Raw genomic sequence first — 27,889 nt, 5'->3', positions numbered from 1 at the left:
CTTTTTAGAGCCTGGAATAGCTCTGGGCTACCTTACTGTGGTTATTTACCTAAAAAGAATTCCAGCACTTTATTTTAGATGAAATGGAGTTGTTTTCTATGCCTGGGCATCCTTGTGTGGCAAGGGTATTAGTAGTATAGGTAGGTATTAGTAAATAATTTATCTGAATTTTTATTTTCACTGACCATAACTTAGAAGAATCCCTTCAAGTTTCTTTCTTTAATGGGAATTCAACAAACAGATGGAACAAATTTCACAATAAGCACAATAACCACGTCAGGTGTTGTTGCACCTGTTACCTGACAAGTCAAAACTGTAAGACATGCTAAGAGGCCGCATTGCTGTAAAAAAAGAAACAAAAACAACAAAAAGAAAACAGTTCAGCTACAAGAAAAGCAGAAGGGTAATGAAAGTAAAAGATTAACTCCACTTGAGACATTTTGGATTCTGTTGCCCAAATCCAAAATGTGTCAGATGTACTATTGCTTTACCGTAGTAAAGCTTAAAGTCTGAAAACTATAATAATATAAATAAGATTTGCAAACTGAACAATTATAAATACATTTGTATAACCATACAGTGAGAATTTTGGAATTCAATAAACCAAATATCAAAACAAGACGCAAGTATCTTAAAAATGGAATATTTTCAGTTAAAATGACATGAAAAAGAGAGGGAAAAGAGAAAGCAGAAAAACAAAGAGCTGAACAAAAATTGAAAATACAAAGCCACATTTCACACAAGTTTCAGTGACCTGAAACAAAGCTATTTCTAATTTTTTAAAGTATAATCTCCGATGATTGTAATTAAACTAATAAAGAGAGACACACAACCTAAGCTTGAGCAGTAGTTTCCTTGAAGAGGATAGAAAAAATCACAGGGTGATTTGTGCTGTTTCTTGTTCTTTTTAAAAACTTTAGTTGGACTTGGTCTGTAAAATGCATCTGTAATATTATCCTCTCCTATCCAGACCTCTAACCATTTTATTCCTACATAACGTAGTGCTCAGATGTTCTCTTTTTTTTGGGAAGACCTACCTATATTTCTACTTAAACGGTGTAATTCAGGGAGTAGATGCTAAAAATGTTTCTCAACCAAACCCAAAATTTCAATGCAGTAATCCAAATAAACAGGCCAAGCCCAGTGAAAAGAATGTGCAAGAATGCATCAAAACTGCCATCAGCTTATCTGTCTTACTTGATGGCTGATAACCATGAGAAGAGGTACGAAAGATCATGTCGGCCACACATACACTGCATTAAAAGATATTTTTTAAAAAGTTGGACAATTTTTGCTCATGAGAATGTGGTGAATGCAGTAGGTGGATGACTCAGAGCCAAGTTTGGGAGTCAGGGTATTTTCCTGTAGTTCATTAACGAGACAACATCAGCTACTGATAACAGCTACAGAAACATTATCTAAACCCCAGTCCAAACTTAGCAGAAAGGCAAATACATTTTAAAGCATATGGGTGTTTACCAGCTAATGCTGAAGGCTGATAAAAAATTTACATGAAGCAAAGTTTTCTCCAAGATCCATTAGGTCAACTTGCCTGAGTCATAAATCCATGTTTTGAGTTAAAAGGACATGTACCTCAAGGCTGTGTTTGTCTCGACATCTTACTCTGATGATTTTATGAGGTCATTTGAAAGCACATCTGATTCCTCTGCTCTAACCTCTCCCTTTGTGAGATTAGCTTCCAAGATTAAGTTATCTTTTCCAAAGAAGTTTTAGATTAAGACCAGCCAGCCTCAGCCTGGCTCTTTTCAGTGGCAGCTCAGGGTAAAGAAAATCTTACCTGTATGCTTCTGTTGTGCAGAGCAGAGGGACAAAGCCTTTGGCTGCTGGGACACACATGTCCCCCAGTATCACAGAGGAGGAAATGCAAGAGTTCAGGCCCCCTCACCCCAATACTCAAGTGTAGTTGTGCTTTTGAGTGCTATAAACTGAGCAAGGAGTAGCTGCAGCATGTGCAATGCAACTTATGCTCCCACGTATTTCACTGTAACGCTCTTTTTTCTTTCTAAAAGCAACAAATATTTCTGTCCAGATGGTTCAAGTGTCCCACATGGTGCTTCTATTTAGATTTATAATCTTTAAGCCTCATTACCTATGTGTTAGTCTAGATTACATTCTCTGATCATCTAAACTATATGGCAGATCTATTTGTACCACACTGAATATCACTAGCATTACTCCAGTCCCAGTTCTGCATAAGACCTCATATTTCAACATTAGAAAAATTTATTTGCAAGGCCTCTGCTCTTTTTTCTTCTTTATGCCAGCAGCAAATAAACACTTGGGAAATAAAACTTGTATGCATTCCTTTTTGCACCTCCACTGATATGGCATTTAATCCAAACAATTCACTGGACTGGAGGGGAATTATCATCGTTCCAAAATTCAGGAATGTAATTCTTTAAAAAAAGGAAGGAGTGGTAGTAGGAAGGTATTCCTCATTGGAGGACATATCCTTACATCAGCCCAGGAAGTACTAACTGGTAATACTCCAAAATGTAACATTGTTTTTAGAAACTGTTTACTAACTGGTTTTGATGTCATTAATTTTATTAGAAATTGTAAAGATCTGTTAGATTATATTTTCTGCCCCTAATAAGACATGATAATTCCCAGGCACAGAACATCTAAAGTATTGAAATTGAATGTTTGGAAGAAAAGTTAGACATTATTCTAGGTTTTTAAAAGCTTCCAATGACTAGGCTTATTAGAAACATTAGTTTAGGTAGCAAGCATGGACTGAATCCAAACCAGAAACTGGAAGGCCCAAAGAAACAATATTCAAAATACAGTGCTTAAAAAAATTCACTCAAGCACTCACCAAACTCTTCTGAGCACTAAAAAACCAAAGCAATAAAGGAAGCCTGATGAAACTGTTTTTCTCCACAGACAATGGGTTGCCACAACTCACTTGAATCTGGACCAGTGCCTTTAAGAACTGGTGGCAAGCACAAATATTTTGCGAAGCCCAGCAACAGAGTACATACACGGATTATTTCATGCTTTTTCAGCCATAAAATGTCACTTTTTTTCTTCAAAAATCCAGATTGCTCATTTTAACTGACACAGTTAAATATTGTAAGTAATGTACTATAAAAATATGTCACAATTCAAGACTGTATTTGTCCTGCTTTTGTCATCAGAACTATTGAACTAATGCATATTGGTGTTTGTTGTCAAGCAAAGTATTTGCATGATTTCAGAGCAGGTTGTTGAATACACACTGCAGAAATAGAATGCTTTCAATTATTTGCCCACTGAAAACATATAAAAACACGTTAGAAAATGAAGCAAAGATTTAGATTCAGCAAACAAAATAAAAGCATTTTTTAATGAAAATAAGGAAATCAATGATGCTAACTGAAAGAAACAAAGAGAATAAGGTTAATTTAAAACTACAGGAATACTGGACTGAGGAGAAGCAACACCATTTCCAGTCTGAAAAAATCTAATGTTAGCTGTCATATGTAGCAAACAATGGAATGACATTAAATTTACCTCCTAGTTACATTAAAAAAGAAAGGAATCAAGCCGAACCATACAGGATCCTATTTTTAAAAATAACTTAGCACAAAGCCTCTATAGCTCTAGAACCCTAGCATAGCCCTAGAACCTAGGAAGGTTCTTTCTTCTTCTGAAGGGATGAGAGCAATTTTATACTCAGTGACATCTATACAGACATTGCAAACAGTGCTGTATCTTAATGTGGGAAGTTTTCTGTGGATGCTGCAGGTAAAAACCAGCAATGTGCTTACCCAGCCTGCTACGCCTGATCTCATCAGGTGAGACTGGACGTAGCTTCCTCTCTGCCTTGATTTCCTCCAGTATCCTCTCATGAAGGCTGCGTGGCCGTGGTGGGGTTGGTTTCAGCTTTCTTGCCGATGCCTGAGGATATAAACATAATCATAGTTATATAAAACAGTGTTTCCTTGAAAGTAGATTTCATACTTTCTTGGAAAAAAAAAAAAAAAAAGCGGAATGTTGTGATTTTACATGCACTCAGCTGTAAAACTCACATGAACTGGAACAAGGATTGTGTTTTATCCCAATTCATTATCATTTCCCAGAGATAGAGGGCTGCTGGCAATAACAGGTATTAATTGATAGGTGCAGGATATTACACACTGTTCTTTAAGAGAACACACTCTGTAGATAGAAAACCATATTTTTGGAAGTCCATGTCAGAAAACATGTTTAACATTTTCCCTGGACTCAAGCATGCTTTAAAAAGCCACAGTGCTTTTACAAATGAAGCCCACTGGATTACATACAGGATTTAATGGAGGTCGCGATCGGATGAAATCCAGGATTATTTCATGGGCACTCTTTTTCAATCGAGGTGGAATGTCACCGTTGACCTGGAAAGAAAAAAGGGAAATATATATTTCCATGTTTGGCATCCATATTAGTGCAGATGGGATCAACTGAAAACTCACAACCCTGAGAGCTTGCTGTGTTGACACCCACACCAGCTGTAAAACCCCAGTAGTCCCGAGCAGAGCAACAATCCACACATAGGGCACAGGCAAGGAAAGATTTAGACAACAGCTTTTCAGCTTTACAGATAACTGTAGAGCAACTGCAAATGCATCAGCTTTAATCAGCAATACTTAGATTTTGAAATGATGAAGTCAAACGTCAAGGCTGCAATCTATGGAAGAATGCAGATGAAACTTGCATGTTGCTTGGAGGAAAAGGTACCAGCACCATTCTTAAGAACAACTACTTGAGCTACGTGTCACTGTGAGCCATTAGACAGTCTCTAATATTCTGCTCTTAGATTCTTAGAAAACATAGGATGCTCTGTAACACCCCAGTTTTCTTGATCTCCTTACCACACTCCAAGGAGTGATGAGAAAGCAAGGATAGAGCTGGCACAGTCACCAATGCTTTGCTTGTAGCAATGGATGCAAAATATGCTCCCCTTGTTCTTTTGTCTTTATCACTCTCTGTCTCTGCCACTCAAGCTATGATGAGGTGCCCTTGTGTGTAAATCCCAGCAAAAGAAGGGGGAAGCCCTGAGCATGATTTCATAGGTATCACTTCACCTGCACTTTAAAGATCACTCGAGTGTAAAACTAAGTTTCTTAATATGCCTAGAAAGTAAAGCACTAGAGAAAGCTATGGTACGCCCCTTTTGGAAGGAGAGGAAGAACATTTCCTCACTGGAAACTCATAGGTTTCTGTAGAAAAGGGTCAGAGTGAGGGTTGTTCACTTGTTTGTTTCCTCCAGAGAGACAGACATTTCTTTCTCTGATAACTCAGACCATACACAAGACATCACAGGAAGGAGGCTGTAATTCTTTTGATGTACAAGTTATAAAAGAAAGCAATGGAAGTTTTCCTATCATCTGAAGAATTTACAAATTGTAAGCTGGGAATAAGTGTATGAATTTGCTTAAAAAAATCTACTTGACAGGTTCAGTTTTCACACAATACAGTACCCAAGCACACTGTCAGGGATGAGAGCATTCTGTGTCATACATATGGATGTACTTATGTATTCTAGTACCTTCTTTTGCCACAGAGTAGCTGGCTATCAGTGCTGTCCTCCAATATGACAGAAGTTCCCATGACACAATATTTCTTAGACTAACTCCCTAATTTCAGCACTTTTTTTGTAAGGGCCAGATTGCTTATCGCTCTTCAGGAGACTGTTCATATCTGTAGTCAGAAAGTAAGTGTAAAGACACAGCTCTGGTTTATCAAATCCCATGCACTTTTGCTAATGAGAAGGAATAGTGCAATCAGAAAATTAGGCTTAAATGCCCATCATGTCACCTGAATATGATTCCTAACTGAACTTCAGTAATGCCATGCAGCTTATATACAAGCTTTGCTCACCTCAGACATGCCCTGTTTCTAGGCTGAGGCAGAGTGACAGCCTCCCAGAGAAGACCCATCCCTTCCTTGAATTAGGAAGCAGCTGCAGGTTCCCTCCTGGGGACCATTTCATTGCTTTCCTGAGGACTCTTTCTGGAGGCAGTATACCCCAGACATGATCCAAGTTCTACTTATTCTCCCCACACACTTCCTTTGCTTCCTTAGAAGAAATTTCATGGAGCTTGGCACAGAATACCAAGCCACTAAACTCTGCAACATGCATCACCTTCCTAAAAACAGTGCAGGAAAATTAAAATGGAAAAGGTTTTTATTACATGGTGATTAGACACTTTATAATGAGAGTAATACTATTTTAATTGGTGTGATTGATTTCTTCTGTTTAAAGACTGAGCAAATTTTTTGTGGCCAGTATGCTTTGAGGGATTATTAACTTCTCTGGGTAACTGTTCATCAGATGTCAAAGTTGATAGCTGGAGCTGGGAGTTATTACCATCAGAAGAGCCATTTTGTAAACTGATCATCTCTGTTCCAGCCTTGGGGAACAACCCTCAGGATGGCAATAGTAAATAAATAATACATGGTTGTGACCCTTTCACCTCAGAGCAATCTATGCCCTGACTTAATGCCACCAGGGTATAATTAGTATCAGTATTCCCATTTGATTGGAAAAGGAGAAAAGAGAAAAGTAAGATTTACTTAAGTGATTTTCCATAAGATACACGAGGAGCTGCTGGAAAAACAAGTGGATGTTTCACAGACAAAAAGCCAAGAACAGGAGCATGGGTGGCAGCATCTAAACCAGATGTTGACAGGAAAGACACTGAATGGAAGCCTCTATCCTCTCTGTCCACACTGCATCTATTTCTTTCCTCAAACTAACTCTCTCTGTAATGAGCAATATCACATCCATCTTTTACTTTAATTAAAATTCATGGCTCTTGATTAAAATCTAAATTAGAGACATATTGCACAGATGCAGACACAATGTATGCAGGGGCAAAAAAATAAAAAACAACCAACAAAATCATCTTTTTTTCCACATACTAGATTGGCTCCAACTGCAAAGTAGTATATTTAAGCAAAATACTATAAAACTATCCTGGGTCTTCATGTGTTTAAAATGGCTTTTGTAGATCAACATGCATTAAAATTAGCAGTGAGGGGAAAGCATAACCAATGTTCATAAAAATCAACCAGAAATTTGGAGATCTAATCAGTTAAAGCACAGAAAAATTGTTGTGTAATTATCTACACGCTCACAACCTGCTCCCATTATATTTTAATAGATAAACATGGACTTGAATTTAAAATAAATAACTGGAAATAGTACTTATAACAATTGCTAAAGACATGCTACATCATTAAGAGTACAGCTAATGATGTTCTGTTGTGAATTAAATTATTATAAGTAGATACCTATTTTCAGTATTTCATTATGCATACAGTATAATGCTTTTGTTAACACAGTTGTTATACAGTGCAGATTTGACACCACACAGCAAGCTCAAGCAGCAGTGTCCAAGAATGAAGTGCTTTGATTCTTGATACTGTTAGCCACTGTATTCACACTGCTGCTCCTGCTCATCTGCTACAGCAGATGTGTTAGTAGGTCAAGAAAGGTTTTCCTCCCCTTCTACTCTGCCCTGGTGAGGCCACAAATAATGTGTCCGGTTCTGGGACCCTCAGTTCAAGAAGGACAGGGAACTGCTTGAAAGAGTCTGGTGCAGAGTGACCAAGATGATGAAGGGAGTAGAACATCTCCCTTGAGAGGAAAGGCTGAGGGAGCTGGGTCACAGAATCACACAGAATCACAGAATTGGCTGGGTTGGAAGGGACCTCAGAGATCATCGAGTCCAACCCTTGAACCACCTGCTCAGCTTGGAGAAGAGGAGAATGAGGGGTGACCTCATTAATGTTTATAAATATGTAAAGAGTGAATGTCAGGAGGATGGAGCCAGGCTCTTCTCAGTGATGACCAATGGCAGGACAAGAGGGAATGCATGCAAGTTGGAGCATAGGAGGTTCTATGTAAACATAAGAAAAACCTTTTTCACTGTAAGGTGGAGAAAACACTGGAACAGGCTGCCCAGTGAGGATGTGGAGTCTCCTTCTCTGGAAACACTCAAAACCCACCTGGATGTGTTCCTGTGTGACCTGCTGTAGGTGACCCTGCTCTGGCAGGGGGGTTGGACTCAGTGATCTCTTGAGGTCCCTTCTAACACTAAGACTCTGTCATTTCTGTGATTACAGATTCAAGTTTATGATACCACATGGTAAGCATTGACACAGAGTCACTCCTTCTCTGTATACCCCTAAAGCATGGTTAGGAACCGTGAGGCTCACTGCTCTACCCAGGGTAACTTCTAAACTTCTGCCAAACATGTGACAAAGGCAGAAAATGAAAAAGGATAGTTCCCTGCTTAAAGCAGCTGAATCCCACTCAGTAAAACTAAACCAGACCTGTGCATAAGAGAAGACAGACCCTGGAATTCTCAGCTGGACAAACTGGTCAAAGCATTCCTCATGTTCTCCATGTTCAGCTTGAAACATCTGAAATCTCATGTATGAAGACACTGTCCATACAGCTGTTACTGCATTAATGTAATACACTGTAAAATCCCAAATGCTATAAATAAATGAGCATTTTTTTTTTGGCTAAAAATACCAAAATTGTCATGTCACAGGATTCCCAGATTAGACATTGAAATTACTGGATATTAAAAAACATAAGATTCAACATGCAGGCCCCAAATCTGCAGTGTGGTCAAGCTAATACCACTGCATCACAGTAATTTGTGAAGAGTTCAAATACAAACACCACTAGCCACAAAAAAATTAATGCAATGCTGAGTTTGGATGCTATAAAAAATTTACCCAACAGCCATGTCTTGAATAAGTAATTTAAGTGTTGGCATCTACTACTCAATAAGCACCGATCAGGAAGTATAGTGAATGGTGCACATCTTGTGGGAGGTGAGGTGAGCAGGAAAAGAGATAATTGTGAATTAATGTAGAATTAAAAGCTGTAGCTTAACATGTGTGCATAATAAAGAAATATTAAGACTGTAAGAGTAATTTAATTCTTCAATTTCCCCATGTCCAAGTATTGACTCTACCAATGTTCACAGTTCTTAACTATCTGGGATTGAGTGCTCCATGGGAGGAAAAAGCTATTGAATCACTCCAGGTAGGTATTTAAAGATTATAAAATGCCAGAATTAAAGTTCCCCTGTTCACACAATCACCATGGAAACAAGAACTCTTGCATCAGTATAGGAAGATGACAAATTTGGAATTATTTTCATATGTACTGAAATAGAAACACCAACATCACTGAAAGTAACAAAACAAGTTATTTACAAAAAGCCCAGGATTTACATCATTTTACATCTTCAAAACATTTTGAATATTTGCAGTGACAGAAAATGGGTGAGAACAGACAACTCCAGTTACTGGCATTTGTTAACTCAGCACTCCTGATAGTCTGAAATGCCAAAATAGTTCTTAAGTAACACACCTAATAGGAACATCTGTTCCTTTGCCAATTCCTACTCAGAGCAGTGAGAAGTCAGGGACAGATCAAGCTACTCTTCTAAATACAGCACTGTATTAATAAAAAGAACCATAAAAACTTCATGCTTCATCTCATTTACTTTAAAAAATTACTTAACCTCTTGTTATCATTAGTAGCATATACATTTTCACAGGCTTTCAAATTCTAAAAATACTGCCTATAAATTTAAAATAAAAAATTGCTTAAAAAAATTCTGCCAAACATCCATTTTAACTGAAAGAAAGTAACACAAGCCATCTTTCTCAGGCTGCCTTAAAATTCATATTTAAGATTCTTGTCCTGTCTCCTGAAGAATATAATCAGCTTTGACCTGTAACGGGTAGCTAAAAGATGCTGTATTTATGCAATCTAACTAAATTTGTAATTCTACGTGAATCCTTCAGGCCCCATACATTTCATGTCAAGCTGCACTTTTATTATTGTGCATGCTTTGCATATTTTTAAAGCAAACCCTGCAGCAGAATCCCAGTGACTGAATCTAGGGTTTCTAATAAGAAAAAAGTTATTTTTCTAACACAGTGCCATTAGCAGTTGTCAGACTAAGCCAACAATTGCATCAGAGACAACACCACAGGTACTGTACCTTCAGCTGACTGTAGTCTGAATTAATGTTTATACTTTGGACAATCTACCTAGCAGACAAGATAGCAGGACAAAAATAGATGCTTGCAGGGATTTCATATAAAGTGAGAGCCTTGATGGGCAGAGGAGCAGCTGTGCCTCCAAGACCTACCACATCATACAGAAAATCTCTTCTGAAGAGGCAAAAGCTTGTTGAGCTGAAGATGAATTAAAGGCTAGTCTAACAAAAGCAAAATGAGATGGCCCCAGAGGTTCCCATTGAAACAAGACTGCTATCCTGATTGCATACAGTAATCAAGGTCCTGAGGGGACTGTTCCTATTTTGCAGTGGGTAGTAGGAACTCTTAGCACAGTTCTCTGAATTGTTAGTGAAAAGACAGATAACAGCATCACCTGAGTCTTTATTTTATCCAACTGATTTAACATTTAAGCAACATCTGCTGCAGAAAATAAATACATTCTGATAGTCTAAATCCAGATCTTGGTTAGGAAAGTACTTTCAGCTCATATATAAAAGGCACTTTTATTTGAAACAGAACTCATTTATTTGCTCCCCATGTAGTTGTTCCCATTTTTTCTGATGAGCTCTGATAGAACAAACTACACAAAACAAACTACTCTATTATCTCCTTCCCACCCCCATTCTGAATTCTTCTAGTGAAATCACAGCTTTCTCACTCACAAAGGTTGTGTGAGGTTTTGTCAGAGAAGCAAATATACCTGAAGACTGAATATTTTAAGACAAATTAATGTAACTAATAACAGGCCACAGCAAGCAAGTGGAAGATGTAAACACATTGATAAAATACATGCCTCTGACAAAGTGGCTTAAGATATCCTACTAGGGCTAAGGAAACCTAGATCAGGTGCTAGCTTATCAGGAAGAACATCTTAATGTTGAACACAATATAAACCAAAAAGAAAGAAGGAATAGGGAGACACCATTAAATATCAAATCTGATAAAAAGAGTGCCTCATGTCAATTTTGCATGCACCTCTCTGAGTATCTAGGAGCAGGAAACCCATCAATATTCTTCTGCTTAGTTTGGCATATTATCTTGACTCGAAAGCAGCAATAGGACATGGTGAAAAGAATGAAGCTCAGCTTCTAGAAATAGAAGATCTAAAGCTTTATATAGAAGAGTATTCCTTGAAAATTCACAACAGGTCATGGCAACATAACTTTTCAAACTGTAACAAAGATAGTAGGTAATAGAAGTTGTCTACCACTGTAGGTTTTTCTTTCCCATCACAGTATCACTCATGTAACAACATGGTAGCACTTTACTTTCTGGATTTGCAAAAATTATCTCCTACCATAACAAGTAGCATGCAACATGTTCTCCTCAACAAGAATACCCTAAAACGATCTCTCTGTGGAGAGTGTGATAGGACTTCTGATATAACTCTTTATCTTAAAACCTGCACAAGTTGTTCGTTCACACATACTATATGTAGGTGTGTCTTTCAGGATTTTAAATGCCTGCCATATGGAAAAACCCCCACACATTTGTTGGTTTCATGTTTTTCCTCTCAAATTTAAGAAAACATACAAAACCCCATGAACATCACTATCTACCTGAAATCATAATTTCAAGCTTTCTCAGAAAAGGAAGAGAAGAAAAAGCTAAAAAAAGGAAGAGAACATGTCAGATTTGACAAATTCCAGTAATTCTCATGACTTACCATGACCTTCCTTAAGGTGTAACGTTTTGACCTAATATCATCCATCAGCATTTCATAGGGTGTGAGCTGATACTCTATAGGGAGTGGGTTATACTGACGCTCTTGAACTTTCTTAAGTTTAACACCATTCCGTAAATCTCTCATCACTTGTACCCAGAAACGAGCCTGAAAATAAAAGCAAGATAAATTTTCATACCACCCATCTCTATATCCAGTTCAAGTGTACCACAAGTACATAACAAAAGGTTTTTGACTTATAGTTAATGTTGTGTGAATTAAAACAGTGATTGACTCTGCAAATTTGTCTTAGGCCTAGAACTTTCTTGCAAAATTTTCCAACAGTTCTTCTTCAAATAGAAACTCCAGAATTGACCCCAAATCCTAAGGTCTAGCAATATCCTCTGAGGAGTCAACTTGATTTTGTTCTGCATGTAAGAGCACCCCACACTAACACCTCCCTCTCATTTTCTGGGCTGTGAGAATGGCTGGAAAGAAGGAAGGCTGCAGACAGAAGACTCAGGAGACTGAAATCAACTACCTTTAAGAACCTCAAAATATTCATCAATGAATAGTAACTAGAAAATAAAATAAGCTACTTTCTGTTAAGAATTTCTCTGTGACATTTTTCTTTCACCACTGAAGAGACTCAGATGGTGGTTTATCTACTACCTGGCCACGTCTCTGAGAGGCAGTCAGCAGGATACTTCTCTAAACACTCAGCCTTTTTAAGCTGCAAAAGTCTCTCAAAGAAAACAGTCCAAAGAAAAAATATATTTCTTGGATACTTGCATTGTTTCATCTGTCTGTAAAGAAAGGTTAAGCCATTTGATCTAACTTGTCATGAGTCACTATTAATTTATTTGTTAAAAAAATACCACACACTGACTTTGACAACAACTTTATGTAAGCATTGTAAAGAAATATAAACTACTAGTAACAATCCTGAATCATTATTCAATTGTCTTACCCAGTCAGCATTTTTTAAGTCATCAAGATCTGTGCTGGATTCATCACTTGCATCTTTGTCCATTTCTTGAATCTTCTTCAGATTCTGCCAAGGAAAAGCAAATGAGTCAATAAATAAGTGCTGGCATTACTCTCAAGTAAAACTGAAGTTTCATTTTGGACATTGCTTAACATTTTGGGCATTCTACAGAGTATTTTCTGACTGGAATAGTAATACAGTAAAAGTAACTTGAACTACTGTTTGACTATGTTTCTATAAATTGAAAGTGGACATTAAATGCTGTGAAAGAAATCTTAAGTTTTGAGAATAAAAGTACTTCAGATAAAAGCACTCCAGAGCAAAAAACTGTACATAGTAATGTTAATGTTCCTAAAATTGGGCTATGCACAGAAAAGACAACCACCTAGCTGGTCTGTTAAGCTACAATACAGAAAATATCACTGACTTGGTAAGTGTCCCATGCATACTAAAATTACTGTCATGTGCTGAATTCAAGACAGCTCATTTTTGTAGCAAAAGAAATACCCAGAAAGTTAGCTGTACAGATAAGTAAACTGAAAGAAATCTTTTAGACTGAACAGTGACAAACTTTTATATATAATGTATTGAAATAAGGTTGTCTGTGTAACATGGTTATAAATTCTGAAATCTGAGTAATAAGATCTTGTAAGGAAGAGAAATAGCTCTTTCAAAGATAAAAACTGCTATTTAGGAATAAGATCAGATCATGCAAATATGAAAAGACTGTCTGCAAAGGGGGAAAAAAGAGCTTTCATACTGACAAGAATATGAAAAATGATTAAAAGTTACAGCAGACCAAAGAATAGACAAGCTTGCACAGAGACAAATACAAGTGAAATATTTAAAAGGCTCTGGCTTTACAGAAATGTTCACATATACATGATGTTCTTATATACATGAACAACTGCATATTCAAAATGCTACTTTTTAGTTTACTTAGGTATTGAAATATTCTGGAATTAGCAATAAAAAAAATTCTCAATACTCTGTTCCACTTTCACAGAGAGTTTCCCAGGAATTCTTTAACCAGCCTTAATTTGATCTGTTTTCTAAGTACTCACTAATGTATTCTAAATGGGTAGTTAAATCCCCTAACAATTTTTTTATCTTACAAGACTAAAGCACCAGGTCAGAGGTCTGACAGTTGTACTTGTTTATCAAAAATCTTCTTCTTACTTTAAGCACTCAAGCTCTTCCTCTAATGGAATTGAACAATCAGTCCCAATTCAGATTTTGAGTGACCCAGAGAACTTAAAAATACACATCTTTCGTAAAAAAATTATTTCCTGGAAACAGTTCCAAACTACCAACATTTCAGTGGAAGAAATGGGAGTACTGGAAGAGTGTTGAGTTCAGAGTGCAAGTATCTACCAAACCCTAGTTATAGGGAAAGCCCATGTGAATCAGCCACCACAAAGGTTTTGGAAAGAGAGCAGATGGGTTATTTATTGTCTTATTAAAGTAAGCAACAAACTTGCTTTCATATTGAAGAAATAATATTGTTGCTCACAAAAAAATAAAATACATAATTTACAGAAAGACTCTAAGTAAAAGAGAAATCTCCTGTGCTGTGGAACAAAATGTATCATGGGGCAATGCAGGAACATTTTGGCATGGTTTGCAGTAATCACCACAGGATACCCAACTGGGAAAGAATGTCTTTATGAAAACTTGTGTTGGTCCTGTTGCTGTGGTCAGCAGTCAGTCTGACACATCCAGTCAGGAATAAACGAGTAACATAAAGGCTCCTGTTCTGTGTATTTTGCCATCCAGGGTTTTTTTTTTTCTGTCACACAGCTGCAGTAATAATTTCAAATACAGTATCTGTTAACTGTAAATAACTTGCTTTCTTGCAAACTGCTAACATTTATTGACAAATTGCAAAATATAAAAGCATTCTGATACTTTCTCCTCTTGCCCTTTGTAATCAGAAAGCGAACTTCAGTAAATGAGCACACAACTATCAGATTTGCTCCTCCTTTCCATACAGGAAGGCACACATTAATTTTTAAAAAATGAACATGTCCCAGCTGCTTAACCTTTGCTTCAACTGTTCAACAGGGATTTGTGGCAATCACCCATCTCAGCAACCATGTTCCCTACCATACAGTTTACGGGGTTGGCTTATGCCCAAAGGGTGATGCCTTTGACTGACATAAATATTCCATGAAGCTAAAAAGATCACAAGCTGTTTTTCTTTACAGCAGAAATTAAGAGGGGGGTGGAAAAAACCCTGAACAGCTGAAAGATCTTCTAAATAAGGCAACCATCTAGTTAGTCTCTCTGGAACATAGCTTGAGGGGGAGTTTCTACCCGAGAAATCACATGTATGATACTGGCTACCATGCACTAGAGAACTGCAAGAGCAAAACCTGCCAGCCAAGAGGTAAGTCCTCTTTCAAAGTGCAGTTTTATGATTCAAATATGCTGATAGAAGCACGGGCTGCTGCCAAGGCTGGGCTTCTTCTCTTCACCATCCTAGCAAAGTGTTCCAGCTCATCCACAGACACCCACTTCATAGGAATAGTTCGTTCCCCTCCCTTGCACCCAGCTCAGATCCCTAAATGCAGCTCACCATGCAATTAGTGGAGAACAGCAGAAAAGAAAGGAATTTCCATTATAGAAGTTAGAAAGCTTTGGAGGATTGGAGAGAAAAAAAACAAAACCAGCAAGTGCTCTCTCCTTGGAGCCAGTGCTTAGGGAGGTTTCTTGAACATTTCCACATTTGTCATGTGCTGCTTAGGAAGGAATAAATTCACCATGACAAATGACTATGTTTAAACTCCTAGACTAAATGAAATATTATCGTTTCCCTCCAGCCAGCATCAGTGAGTTTTGGCATCTGTTTCAATGGTAAATTATGGAAACCAACGTATACAGTAGAAGAGACAATGTGTCAGAACTTAACTGTGATCTAAAACCTGCAAGTAACCTCAGCTGCTGTAGCCACTTGTACTTACCCTTGGGACAATGGATTACGACCTAAATGGGTTTCCCTTTCAGGAAGCAGAAACATCTTAAAAGGGGTTTTCTAAATAATCCCAGAACCTCAGACCCATACCACAGACCTGATTCATCTATTACGGCCAGGGCATCATTCAGGAAATAAGGGCTGGATGTGTACTAAGCAAGTGTGTCAATAGCTTTGGCTTTTTTAAAACCATTAAAGCATGTAGGCTTTTTTTTTTTTTTCTTTTTCCTTCAAAAATGGATTTTCTGACAAAAGCTAGTAATAAAAATACCAAATGTCTTCAAATGTCTAGTGGCACTATTAAAAGCAGGCAGCTGATTCGCTGCTGCCGTGTGTCCCACATTTCAGATGCACTCTGCTGTGCTTGGTGACAGATGGGAATTTATATAAGACACTTGCCAGTACAGCCTCAAAAGACACAATTCCACAAAATGCTCTCTAAAATGCAACATTTTAATGATGACAGTTTTCTCAGGAAGCCAGATACGCTTGGCTTTCGCCAAGTGCAGAACACACTCTACTGCAGTTCCCACTTTATATTCGTAATTAGGAATCATTTGTCCACTGATGCAAGTAATTCTTCTGCTGTTATCTGCAAACCTAATAAAATATTCTTGCACCTCTAGGCTCCATTTAAAGCTATACAACCTACACACACAGGAAAAACTGCTTTTACATATCCAGCTATCCAGCTTTGGTTGAAATTCCATAGGTGTGGCCAGCAACATTACTCTAGTTCTTTGAAAAGACCCAAACCCCATTTAATTCAAACATGGGAACAGGATCAGTTAAATTAGTCCCTGAAAACCTCCCAAGTGAATACAAAACTTCATGTGTAGTATTGGACAATGCACTTTATTTGCCAGGAAGGGCAAGAGTTCAAAAAGCCCACCTGGACATGTCCTGTGTGACCTCCTGTAGGTGACCCTGTTCTGGCAGAGGAGTTGGACACTTTAGGAAAAAAAACCCAAACAAACCCAACAACAACAACCCAGAAATCCAAACCAACAGCCTTTTCCCTTATTAAAGCTCCTAACTTGAGGGTTCAAACAAATCATGAGTGACTGCTATCCTGATGACAACATCAGTGCAGAAGTGGAGTCACTAGAAGCGTGGAAGTGGAGGCAAAAGTGAAGTTATGAGTGGAAACATTTGTGAATCAATTTCTTTCTCCAGCTGTGTTTTCTAACAACACAAGCAGCAGGGTATTTAGCAGCTTTCCCAGTCACAAGACTATTAAGAGTAACTTGGCTAATGATCATATTTCCAAAATAAGTTAGCCATTAACATTGTTGAGGTACCTATTAACTACCTCTATTATCATATTTTGTACAAATAATACACCAGGATAGCCATGCTAAATGGAAAGTAACACTTGGCTTTTTAATTGCTTTTCAACTAAATCTTTGTACGGCATGAAACTAGGTTAAAATAGGAAAAAATTAATTACAATCTGTATGTTTACATTTTCACACAGATCAGATTGAAGTATATCCAGACAGACTGAAAGAATTATGTTTTTTACATCAGAAAGGTCAGAAGTGAAAGGTGACATGATTTAAAAGAACAGTATGAAGATGAAAGATTGGGAGCTTTATCTGTATTCTACCAAAAATTTAATTAGAAGGCATGCTGTGGCTAATGAAAGTATGGACAAGTTTTGATGAACACAGACTTTCGTTGCAATCAAAGATGTAGTCAACTATAAAAACATACAAAGTCTTATTTAGTTTGGAAGGAATATTGATCCCGATGCTTTAGGGTGTACACAAATCTCTAAAATTTTGAGCTGTGAGTCAAACCTACTGTAGCAGATTAAGACACATCTACCTAGTGGACACTCTAGGTGTAGCTGTGCCAGTTGTGGAGTTTACCACCCACAGCCCACTCATGAATGCTTATTTCTGCTACGGGCTGACATCCCCACTTACTGATACCACTCACAATGTTTGAGGTTGGCCATGCAGTTGCCCAGGACCACGAGGCTGAGGTGGCTTCTGAGTATCTCCAAGGATGGAGACCTGGGCAACCCGTGCCAGTGCTTGGTCATCCTCATTGTGAAAAAGTGTTTCCTGATGTTCAAAGGGAGTATGTCCCATGTTTCAGGTTGTGTCCATTTGCCTCTGATCCTGCAACTGGGTACTACTGGAAAAAGCCTGACTCTGTTTTTTTTCCGTGCTCTTTTCAGGTATTGATAAGGTCCCCCTGAGCCTTCTCTGCTTCAGGATGAACAGACCCAGGTCTCTCAGGCTCTCCTATGTAAGATGCCCCTTCATCATCTTTGTGGACCTTTGCTGGACTCTCTCCAGTATGTCCACGTCTCTCTTGTACTGGAGAGCCAGAACTCCACACAGCACTCCAGGTGTAGCCTCAACAGTGCTAAGCAGCGGGGAAGGATCAGCTCCCTTGACCTGCAAGCAGTATTTCTCCCAGTGAAGCCCAGGACATCATAAGGCTTCTTTGTGACAAGGGCACATTGCTGACTCACTCAACCATTAAAGCACATGTGGAGCATTAACTCCAGCAGAAGGCAAGGCTGGGCAAGTAACAAGGAGCTGAGGGAGGACTGGGGCAGATAAGCCCTCAATAAAGCAGGTCCACAATGTGGATAGCAGAACAAGTGGATCTCTGGTCCTATCCAGATCAGCAGTTTCTGAGGTCCTATGCTTGCACAGCCTCTCCTTGTCTCTCAGCCACACTTTATGCCATTCCCATGCAATATGTGTGAACTTTTCAGGTATATTCCACAGCAGGAACATTTGCTTTATCTCATGGACATTACTTATCTACACCTACATTTCTGTCTATGGCTAGGTGCCCATAAAGGCACTCAGTGACTTTTAGATGATCCTGAAAGAGATAAATCTTTTCTTCTATATGAGGTCTATTTTTAGAATATATCCAAACTATCTTCCCCCCTCGCTACACACATATGGTTTCTCTCCATCTGGTTCACTTTTTTCCTCACACACAACTGAAAAAAGTGGGAGATCCTATTTTAATGGAATTTTCCTACTGCAATTTTAAAAGCTCACTGCTTGAAATGATAAACAAGCTGTACTAGATTTTTGTCATCAGCTGCAAATGCTTAAACAGCAGAACACAATTAGGTCTTGGCCTATCAGAAGAGCACTTCTGGATGAGAGCAGAAGGTACCCAGCATGGATCTACAGCAAGGGCACCTTCCACATGCAGCATGCAGATGCTGCCAGCAAACTGAAAATACACCTCAGAAAACGTTCTAGTAAAACCCTCACCTTGCAAAAAGATGTAAAGTTGGATCAGATTAGTCAATCTAATTTGAACCCTCCCTTTGGAGTTATTGCTGCTATTCCACATAAACACTCATTGTCACCACTGCTATCCTATTTATTTTTTATTATTATTATTACAATAGTAATTACAGTTACTTTTCTCAACTCTGGTCTGAGTCCTGTCCCATGCATCTGCTACATTAAACATTTCATTCTCTTTAAGAATGGAAAGTCCCACCTCCCTGCCTGGAGATAAGCTTTACTGCTGACCTTTCATACAAAGGGAATCAGACTGGAAATAAAAACCACATGGCATCAAGTAAATGACAAAGTGCCTTCAACATTTTATTTGACATCCATTGAGATGACCTGAACAGCCCAATCATTGTTTCATCATTTATGATTAATGCACTCAATGCACACCAGTAAAACCCTTTCTGAAACTGCATTTCATTTGTTATGTGACAGTGTTGTTCACATGACAGACTGGAGAACGCATGACTGCTCGGTGTGTATATTAATAACAAAACACATCACAACCCTGTAGGCCTATGACTCCTGCTTCCTCATCCATCCCTCATAAGCTCCTGTAACTTGCAACATCACAACAAGCTGTTGTAATTTCCAAAGAGAAAACAGCATCACAAAAACATTTTTTCTGCTTCTTTCACTGTTTATTTCCCTTCTAAACTTGTCCTGGGCTGTAGCATAAGACAAGCCAGATTTGGTCCACTTTTAACAAGCTATTTTCTGCAAATAAAAATTCTTCCTTTTCCACTACAGTGAAGATATCCAGATGCCTCCCACTGACCCCAGAGGAAATCCACTGAAATCAGAAGTTTGTTTTTTTTTTCATAAGAAAGTTATTTTAAGTAGTTTTACAAGCTTTCTCTCCTTTTAAGTGTTTTCAGTTTCATTTTGACCTCGTGTCCACAAAAGCATCTAGATCTGAGGGATTCTAAAGGCCTCCCACTGACCCTAGAAGAAATCCACTGAAATCAGAAGTTTGTTTTGTTTTTTTTTGTAAGAAAGTTATTTTAAGTAGTTTTATAGGCTTTCTCTCATTTTAAGTATTTTCAATTTCATTTTGACCTTGTATCCACAACTGCATCTAGATCCAAGGGATTCTAAAGGAAAATCTCCAAATAAAGATGTCAGGTTTTGAAATAAATTAAGAGTTTAAAATACCTGGCACCTTTAGTGTTACAACCATACCAGTCCACAGCATAAGGTTTTAGAAATTGGAGACAATGCATTTAACTTGTGGGTTGTTTTCCCCCCAGTTATCTGCTAATGCAGTCACCACAAATTCATAACAACAAAATGTCCTCACTAAAGCACTGAGTGTTGCTCTCCTTTATAAACAATACTCATATGACAATAACAAAAGGAAAAGAAGTTGATTGACTTGAATTATATTTAGCCATATTCCTCATGAATCAAGATTCCTCTATGTATTTGCAAGACAGAAGAGCATATAAACAACACCACAGCTTTTACTGGCATAAACCAGTGCTTGTGAGGCAATCATATGATTCCTACTTGCCTCAGATATAAACTTTAGAGGTCATTTTAAAATGGTGTAACCAGATTTACAGCATTCCACCTCCTATTTTCTTCATACCCATTTTCTTCTTTGTATGCTACATTGTTTTCAAAATGTAAATACATTCCAAATCTATAGTCGGGTAAAAGCTATAAGAAAAAAATCAAGCATATCATAAAAGCAAAGTATTCAGATTATGGAAGCTGCCTGTAAGATAATTTTCTTAGGCACTTTTTGTATGCCTAGTGGGGAACTGATCCAGAGTAAAATGAAATCAAAAGATAAAAATTCTGGCCTTGGTAAGGTGCAGCAATAAAAGTCTTACTGATTTCAGGGCCAAAATTCCATCTACAAGGATTACTTCCTTTGACCTAAATGTGCTTTGAATCAATTCCTAAAAGCCTTTGAGAGATAAATGGTTTCTTTCATTTGAGATTAAGTCAAAGCACGCTCTATGGTGTGATCAGATGTTGTTGAGTTTTTTAATTCCAACTACAAGGTGATTAAATAACTTGCAAATTCAAAACACATCTCTACTTTTTTGAATAATTTAAAAAATACACTGTTACGACTTAGTTTTAAATGGTTATAAGCCACAATATTTCCCTTTGGCTTTAAGAAGAGATGCCTTATCACTGCTAACTGTGGCCAAATTTTTCAAGAACTACTAGAAATTTAATTCCTCTGAGCAGAAAGAAAAGCAAAGGGTCTTCGAACTTTGCAAACTCTGTTATTTGGGGTGTTTCTAGCACAGGTTCCTCAATTATTATATCCAGTGGTCAAAACATTAAGGTGCAGTCAAAAGCAGAGATGCAAAATTACAGAGTCACAGAATGTCGGGGGTTGGAAGGGACCTCTGAAGATCATTGAGTCCAATTCCCCTGGCCAGAGCAGGACCACTAATGATGTCAAGATTCAGGAGACAGATTTAGCAGCACAGATCCACTGTATCCTGTCTGCTCTCTGTATCAGGGGCATGGGATGCAGATGAACCGTAACACAGGCCCTTCAGAAAACAAGTGGCTCTACAGCCATGCTGACACTGACAAAGTTAACCCTTGAATGATGCTGCTTCTGTTTAAAAATTGCTTCCACTTTGAGCAGGACTGGAGAAAAAGTGGAGGTCAAACTTTACCCTGTGCAACAGTGAAACATCTCTGAACATCTCTGAAGGATTCTCCCCCTTGGAGGGATGCATCTTGACCAAGAAAAAAAGACAGCACCAGTCCCTCATGCCTCTGACTGGTTCATATATTCCACCACCACTGTGAGGATAAAAGCTCTCTTGTGCTGCTCTGAGGCTCATCTGACCCTTTGATGAGCTGATTCAGCTTATTAGCCTGACAAGGACTGACTCCTCCTTTTTTTTTTTTTTTTTCTTTCTTTTCCTTTTGGTATTTGCTGTCTTTGTTTCTGCAGACCAGAAGAAGGAAAACAGTGGCAGCATGTGTGTGTGGGTGGAACAGCTCTTCCTCTTTCAGCAGCAACATTTGCAGATCAGCTTGTAAAATCTTATCCTGCTTTTCAAAAGTACTTTGGATCTTGACTTACAAAAGAAAAGAAAAATCTTCAGGGATTTATTAAAAAGAAAAATTATGAAAGCACCATTACTTGACAAGTTGGCTTCGGTGAAGAAACCAGCTTCAAGAAGCACATTTCCCTTTTCCAATGTAACCAACACCTGCACTGTGCTAATACAACTGTTTGTGAAAACATTCTGCAGGCCAGATGACTGAAACTATCTTTGTTAGGAAATAATCCACCCACCTTCCAAATTATTCTTCAGCCAGACCATTTAATTGCAGTGGTTCATAGGATGGCCTTTCAGCCAACAGCAGCAGCCAAGCAGGCAGTGAACACAAGCATCACAACCTACATGCAGAAATTTTTCTTTTCTTAAGTTAGCTTTGCTGTGAAGCCAGTATGACAGACAAGAAAGCCAATCATTCATCAAATGTTAAAGAAAACTGCTGACTGGGGATAAAATATGAACGAGAAGAATCTCAGATAATTCTGAGCCAAAGACAGGTCATAAGAAGCAGCTGGGGAACAACAGATGCAGCTCTGATGCCTCACACCCCTGAAACACCAGGTAAGTTTTTATACTCATGGCATACATGCATGTAGAAATGGATGCATGTATACTGTGTGTAACCCTCAAAGAAAAACTTCTGGTTTGCTCCCACATAGACTTCTCACAATTAATAACAATTTCTGTGAGACATCTGTAAGAGGTTACAGGCCTAAAAAAAAAAAAAAAAAGCTTCACCTGCAGAACTGTTCTCCCTGAATACTGCAGACAATTTCCTCAAGCATCTGATATCCGCTACTTGCTGGTACAGGAGTGCCTTAGTAAGCCTAATTCACACAGTAATGAGCTCAAAAGCAGAAAGCCTTCTCAGACTGCTTACCTCTTTTGCACTTTTAATTTTGGCCAAGAAAGTGTACAGTTCCATTGTTTCAGCAAACAGAGCCCGACATACTGCTTGATAGTGGTTTGGTGCCTCTGATCGAGTTGGCAGGTGGGCAGCACACAGCTAGAGAGAAAAATAAACAGCAAGATTAAAACAAGGCCTTGTTGCTTTCATTAATTCTTCAAAGCATAAAATAACATGAAAAGAAATGCGATAGAATATTTGGGGCACAAATATCCGTGAGACTTTTAAGTTTTGTCAGAAATTGGAATGGATTTAGTAAACCTTCTGCTAACATGTATTTTATGAGAAGAGTTCTATGTGGACAGTAAGGGAACTTGTTGACCACATCCTGGCAAACTCTGAAAACCACACATTGCCCTTTCATTAGAAAAAGAAATTATGAGGGGGAAAAATGCAAACCTGCAGTATCAAATTTTGGGAAGATGTACTTAAATCAGCTTTAACACAGTAAGTGTTGTTTAGCTTCTTATGAATGTGGGAAAGAACTCCCAATTTATGCAAGGATGTCAGGTAAAGCAAGGGAGAAAGTAAAGTGTAATTGTCAGGCTGAAAGTTTGATTTAATTTGCTTCAAGCAGTACAAAGATTTTACAAATCAGCAAGAGCCATGGAAGCACCAGCTTATTGCTTCACCTCAGACATTGACAAACATTTCTAGACACAGGCACGGATGATGTAAAGAAACACTGATAGATGTTTTCATCTGTGCTAAACCTATAAAAATCTGAAAGCCTACTCAAATCACTAGCAATCATTCACCCCTACTCTTAAGCAGTCAGTCCAGTATTGCTTTTAGAGTAAAACATGCAGCTACCATTTCTGCCAATGCATTGAAATGAGCCTTTGTATTTCAAACAGAGAACCTGAATGGTATGAGCAACACGTAGCTTCTGCTCTTGTAGATTAGCTCTGCACTGACACTCACAATTGCATTATCTTTTCCCTACACTTCCCCTAAGTTAAAGCCATCATCTGTAGGTATTCATCATGGAAATCTTGGCTGGAAACAGAACAAAAGAACATCTATAATTGATCCCTTAACAGTTTTAAATTAAAAAAAAACTAGAGAAAGCCATAACATATAACATATCATATACATACATACATATATAAAGAAAATCCTAATGAAGGCCTCAAAATTTGTCAAGGTACCGTGGTTTTATAGTAGCTATTTATTATATCTATAGCTGTAGAGCTAAAACTAAAAACAAGCCAAGACCTGAGGCAGTAGATGGCTATATTCAGATCTTCAGAACTAAAACTTGAGACAAAAGCCTCTTCAGAAGAGCCCTTAATTAGCCTAGTGGCATATTTGTCTAAATCTCTGCTATTAGTACAGAAAACACTGTAGCTAAAGGGGCACAATGCATGTAAAGCTTGGGCTGCTTTTTCTATATTCTTTTCCATTTGATTAAAATCCATACAGACACTAAAAACCGTGGTCCTGTGGCCTCCAGCTCTAAGTGTCCATTGATGCCAGGGTTTGTGCCCCAGCTCCAGGAGAGTTCCTCACCAGGGCAAAAATTACCACCATGGAGGAGGTGGGGCAGGAGACAATTCCTCTTCGTGGCACAAACACACACGTAGCAGTGTAGGCAAAAAGGAGCAAGGGCAACAGGCTGCCAGAGTGGGGAGGGGGAGGAAGGGCTGCATGGTTTCTTTTGGTTACACTTAGATTTAGATCGACTCAGTCTCACTGACAAGGTGCTTTCTAAGGCTACACCCCCCTGTTAGCTTTTATTTCTTCTAATTAGTATAACAAGATAGAGTTCAGTGATCCAATTTAGGCAACTAGTTTGATACATTTTCACAGGCACAATTTTGACTCCTGCAATATTCTTTTCTGATTATTGTACCCAGCTATATACCTCCTTTTTAGTAATGGAAAGTAATATATATGTGTGTGTGTATATGTGTATATATATATATAAGGAAAGTTTACATGCACATGCATCTTCGTTCCTTCCTAGATACCTTCCTTATATTTAGGGAACACAAGGCAAACATTCAAAAAACTGCCTTTGATTCCTCCCTTTGAAATTTTATACTGCTTTACAAAGATGGCCAGAATTTTTTTATAGTCTTCAAATTCACTTAGCTATAATCATAAGGACATAGTAGATAAAAAAAAGGACCACTTCTGTCCAATTCCTTTTTTCCCCCTTTTCCTTCTCCTTCCACCCATTTTTTTCCCTTTTTAACAAATCACATAATCTCCTTTGAAGACAAATGGAGAAAAAACAAGAGATGCACCTCTAATGTGTGCTACACAGAGAACATAATACAGCAAAGATAGAAGCTCTTCAGTATTTCCTTTGACTTAATGAAAAAGTCAGAACATGTAAAAGACCCAGTTCTGAGTATGGTCAACTTGTGTTCCTTTCTCTCTGTAACAAACTGTGTCCTTACCTGCTTTACTATGTTTTCAGTAAGCTTTTTCTGATTTTAATTATACTACAGATAAAAAGGGATTCTCAAACACATCCCTTACATGAATAACATGAATAACAATAATAAAACCAGCAATTTCACAAAGGTCATAAACATTACAAGTCTTCATAGCTGCGAATAAACTTTCTATTATTATACAGACTGCACACAGGATTTTGAGAACATTTTTTCTTTATTTAGAAGTATGTTAATTAGAAACAATTCGCATTAAATACTGAGAAGGTTAATGAAATGCAGCAGTGGCGAGTTCAAGCAGGTGGTGGATGTAATCTTGATTCTATTATTGAACACGAAGAAAAGAAGACATAAATAAAAAATTAAATGCCTCCTACTAAACGTAGTTACAAAAGCAGCCACAAAAAAGCTAACCTTTTGGTCTGTAAATACTAAAGGAGGGCCATCAGCTCCTACAAACCTTAATGTCCTGAAAAAACAATCTCTGAGTGTTCTTGTATTATGTAAAGATGCATTCCATACAAAAAACCATAGTGGTAACATTAAGTCAAGTGACTTAGCATAAATTTTTGGGTTGGGGAAGGCAAGCCTAAAGAAAAATAAAAATACAAATAGGACAGACTGATTTTTTCTCCCCTTCATTGTAATACATTGTACTTGCATGTTGTTCAGAATGCCTGACAAACTATAATTTCTACATGAAAAAATACTGCAGGCAGTATTAATAGGCAGGCAAAAATCAAGTATGAAATCTCACTTCTGGCTTGAGTTGAGGATATCTCTCCATCCCCAAAAATTTTAAAATCACATATTTAATTTTATGATAGTAGTGTTTGAAAAGCTATGTTACTGTAACACACCACAAATAGCAGTCAGAATGTTTTAGTAATTGAGATATGAAAGGACAGCCACCTAATGAACTACTATTTCTCTTACCACGACTTAGATGTCATGGTGCAAAAAGGATTAAGATCAGGTATGCAGTCTTTGTCTTTTCCAGCCATTCAGAATTCATCAAGAAAAGGAAGATTCTGTACCCTTATTCTGACACTTGCCTTTTCATCCCTCATGATACAACTTAAAACCATCCTAAGGGGAATGAATGTGAACATTGCTTAGAGCTTAATACAAGGACTGTTTGTTCTGTTTCCAAGTCGTCTCAAAAAGTATGGTTGAAAACAAATTATGTGGGCTTTGCAAATGGGTGAAATATCAAAAATAGAATAAACTGCTGAACAACTACCTAGCTCAAGCTGTATTTCTATTTGCAATCATTGTGAAGAGCTGGGACTTTTTAATTGTAATTTTTCATAACTGAGCCTATTCAAAACCCAGCTTGACCCAAAGCATTCAGTCTTTGCTTAGTCACTAAGAAGATTAGAGACTGTTTCTATCCACATTCAGGATTCACAGAAAAAAAAAAACCCAAGACATTATGTAAATACCACAGCCTTGCCAGCTCCTCTATCCAAATTTGTCCTCAATTGACTAGGAAAACAGTGCACCAAACCAAAGCTGTGTTAACAGAACTCACAGTTCAACCATTTAAAGAGATCAAACAGCATTTCTTCATCTATTTGAATATATTCCATCAAGGGCTCCATAAAATTACAAAAAATACAACTGGCCCACTAAAATTCAGGTAGGTTTGCAAAATCTTTTTGCCTGCATATATGCAGGAAGCTTCCTCAAAACGCCCGGCCTGCTGGAATTCAGATTTAAAAAGAAAAAAAGTGTTTCCACTTGCAATCATCTTGGGCAGAGGACCAATATAAATGTACCATAAAGAATATTTTTTTTTCCCCATGGGACACAAAGACAAGATACTGATACTATGCTGTCCTGGTTTGAGCCAAGATACAGGTGATTTTCTGTCTTGTACTTTTGCTTTCAGCCAAGTCTCTTGTAAGCAGCTGCACTTGCTGAAATTAACAGCAAGTTTCTCAGACAGTGTGTGCTTCTGGGACTGGTAACACTCGATGTTTATAGTTACAGCCAGAGACTGGTGTGCAGAGCCAAGGACGCTGCTCAGTTCTGAGGAACATTTTGCCCTCCAGAAAAAGAGTAAGGTGGTCACACCTGCAACCCTCCTTTAGTGAGAAGCAGACAAGACAGGTGACCAAAATTGACCAGAGTATTCCATCCCATACGCATCATACTCAGTATAAATTTGAGGGATCACAGGGGTCAAGTCCCTTCTCTTCACCTTTGCCTTCTTCCTTCCCTTTGGCCCTTCTTGCCTGTCCCTGTTTGCTTTAGCATCCTTGGAGGATTCTATCTGTTCATCTGCCTGTGGTCCTGATCCATGCCAGCCCATATCTGTGTGTTCCTGCCTCCAGCTCCCGACTGCTGCTGACTCCAGGAGTCCAGCCTGGACTTTCCCAGGGCTGCCCTGCAGCCTCGGTGGTGACGTGAGAGTTAATGGGGAAAAGTAGGGGGGAATGTGGTATCAACTTTCTATATATTTGTATATATTTAATAATTTTTCCTTTTTTATCATTACTGTTTCATTAAAGCTGTGTAGTTTAGTTCACAACCCATAAGACTCTCTCCCTTATTCTCTCTTTTTGTTTTATCAGGGAG

At 38.1% G+C, this 27,889-nt stretch overlaps 1 protein-coding gene across 1 annotated transcript in view; it reads right to left on the bottom strand.

Annotated features, from left to right (window-relative positions):
• SPIRE1 (spire type actin nucleation factor 1) overlaps positions 1-27,889 on the bottom strand; it is a 131,639-nt gene that overhangs the window by 25,797 nt on the left and 77,953 nt on the right. Inside the window, 5 exon segments of the mRNA XM_030446375.1 lie at positions 3,774-3,903; positions 4,290-4,376; positions 11,705-11,869; positions 12,672-12,755; positions 22,875-23,000. Coding sequence (XP_030302235.1) covers positions 3,774-3,903; positions 4,290-4,376; positions 11,705-11,869; positions 12,672-12,755; positions 22,875-23,000 — 592 coding nt within the window.

This window comes from Calypte anna, chromosome 2 (assembly GCF_003957555.1).
Source record: "Calypte anna isolate BGI_N300 chromosome 2, bCalAnn1_v1.p, whole genome shotgun sequence".
Taxonomy (NCBI): Eukaryota; Metazoa; Chordata; class Aves; order Apodiformes; family Trochilidae; genus Calypte; species Calypte anna.
This window is presented reverse-complemented; position numbering and strand designations above follow the sequence as displayed.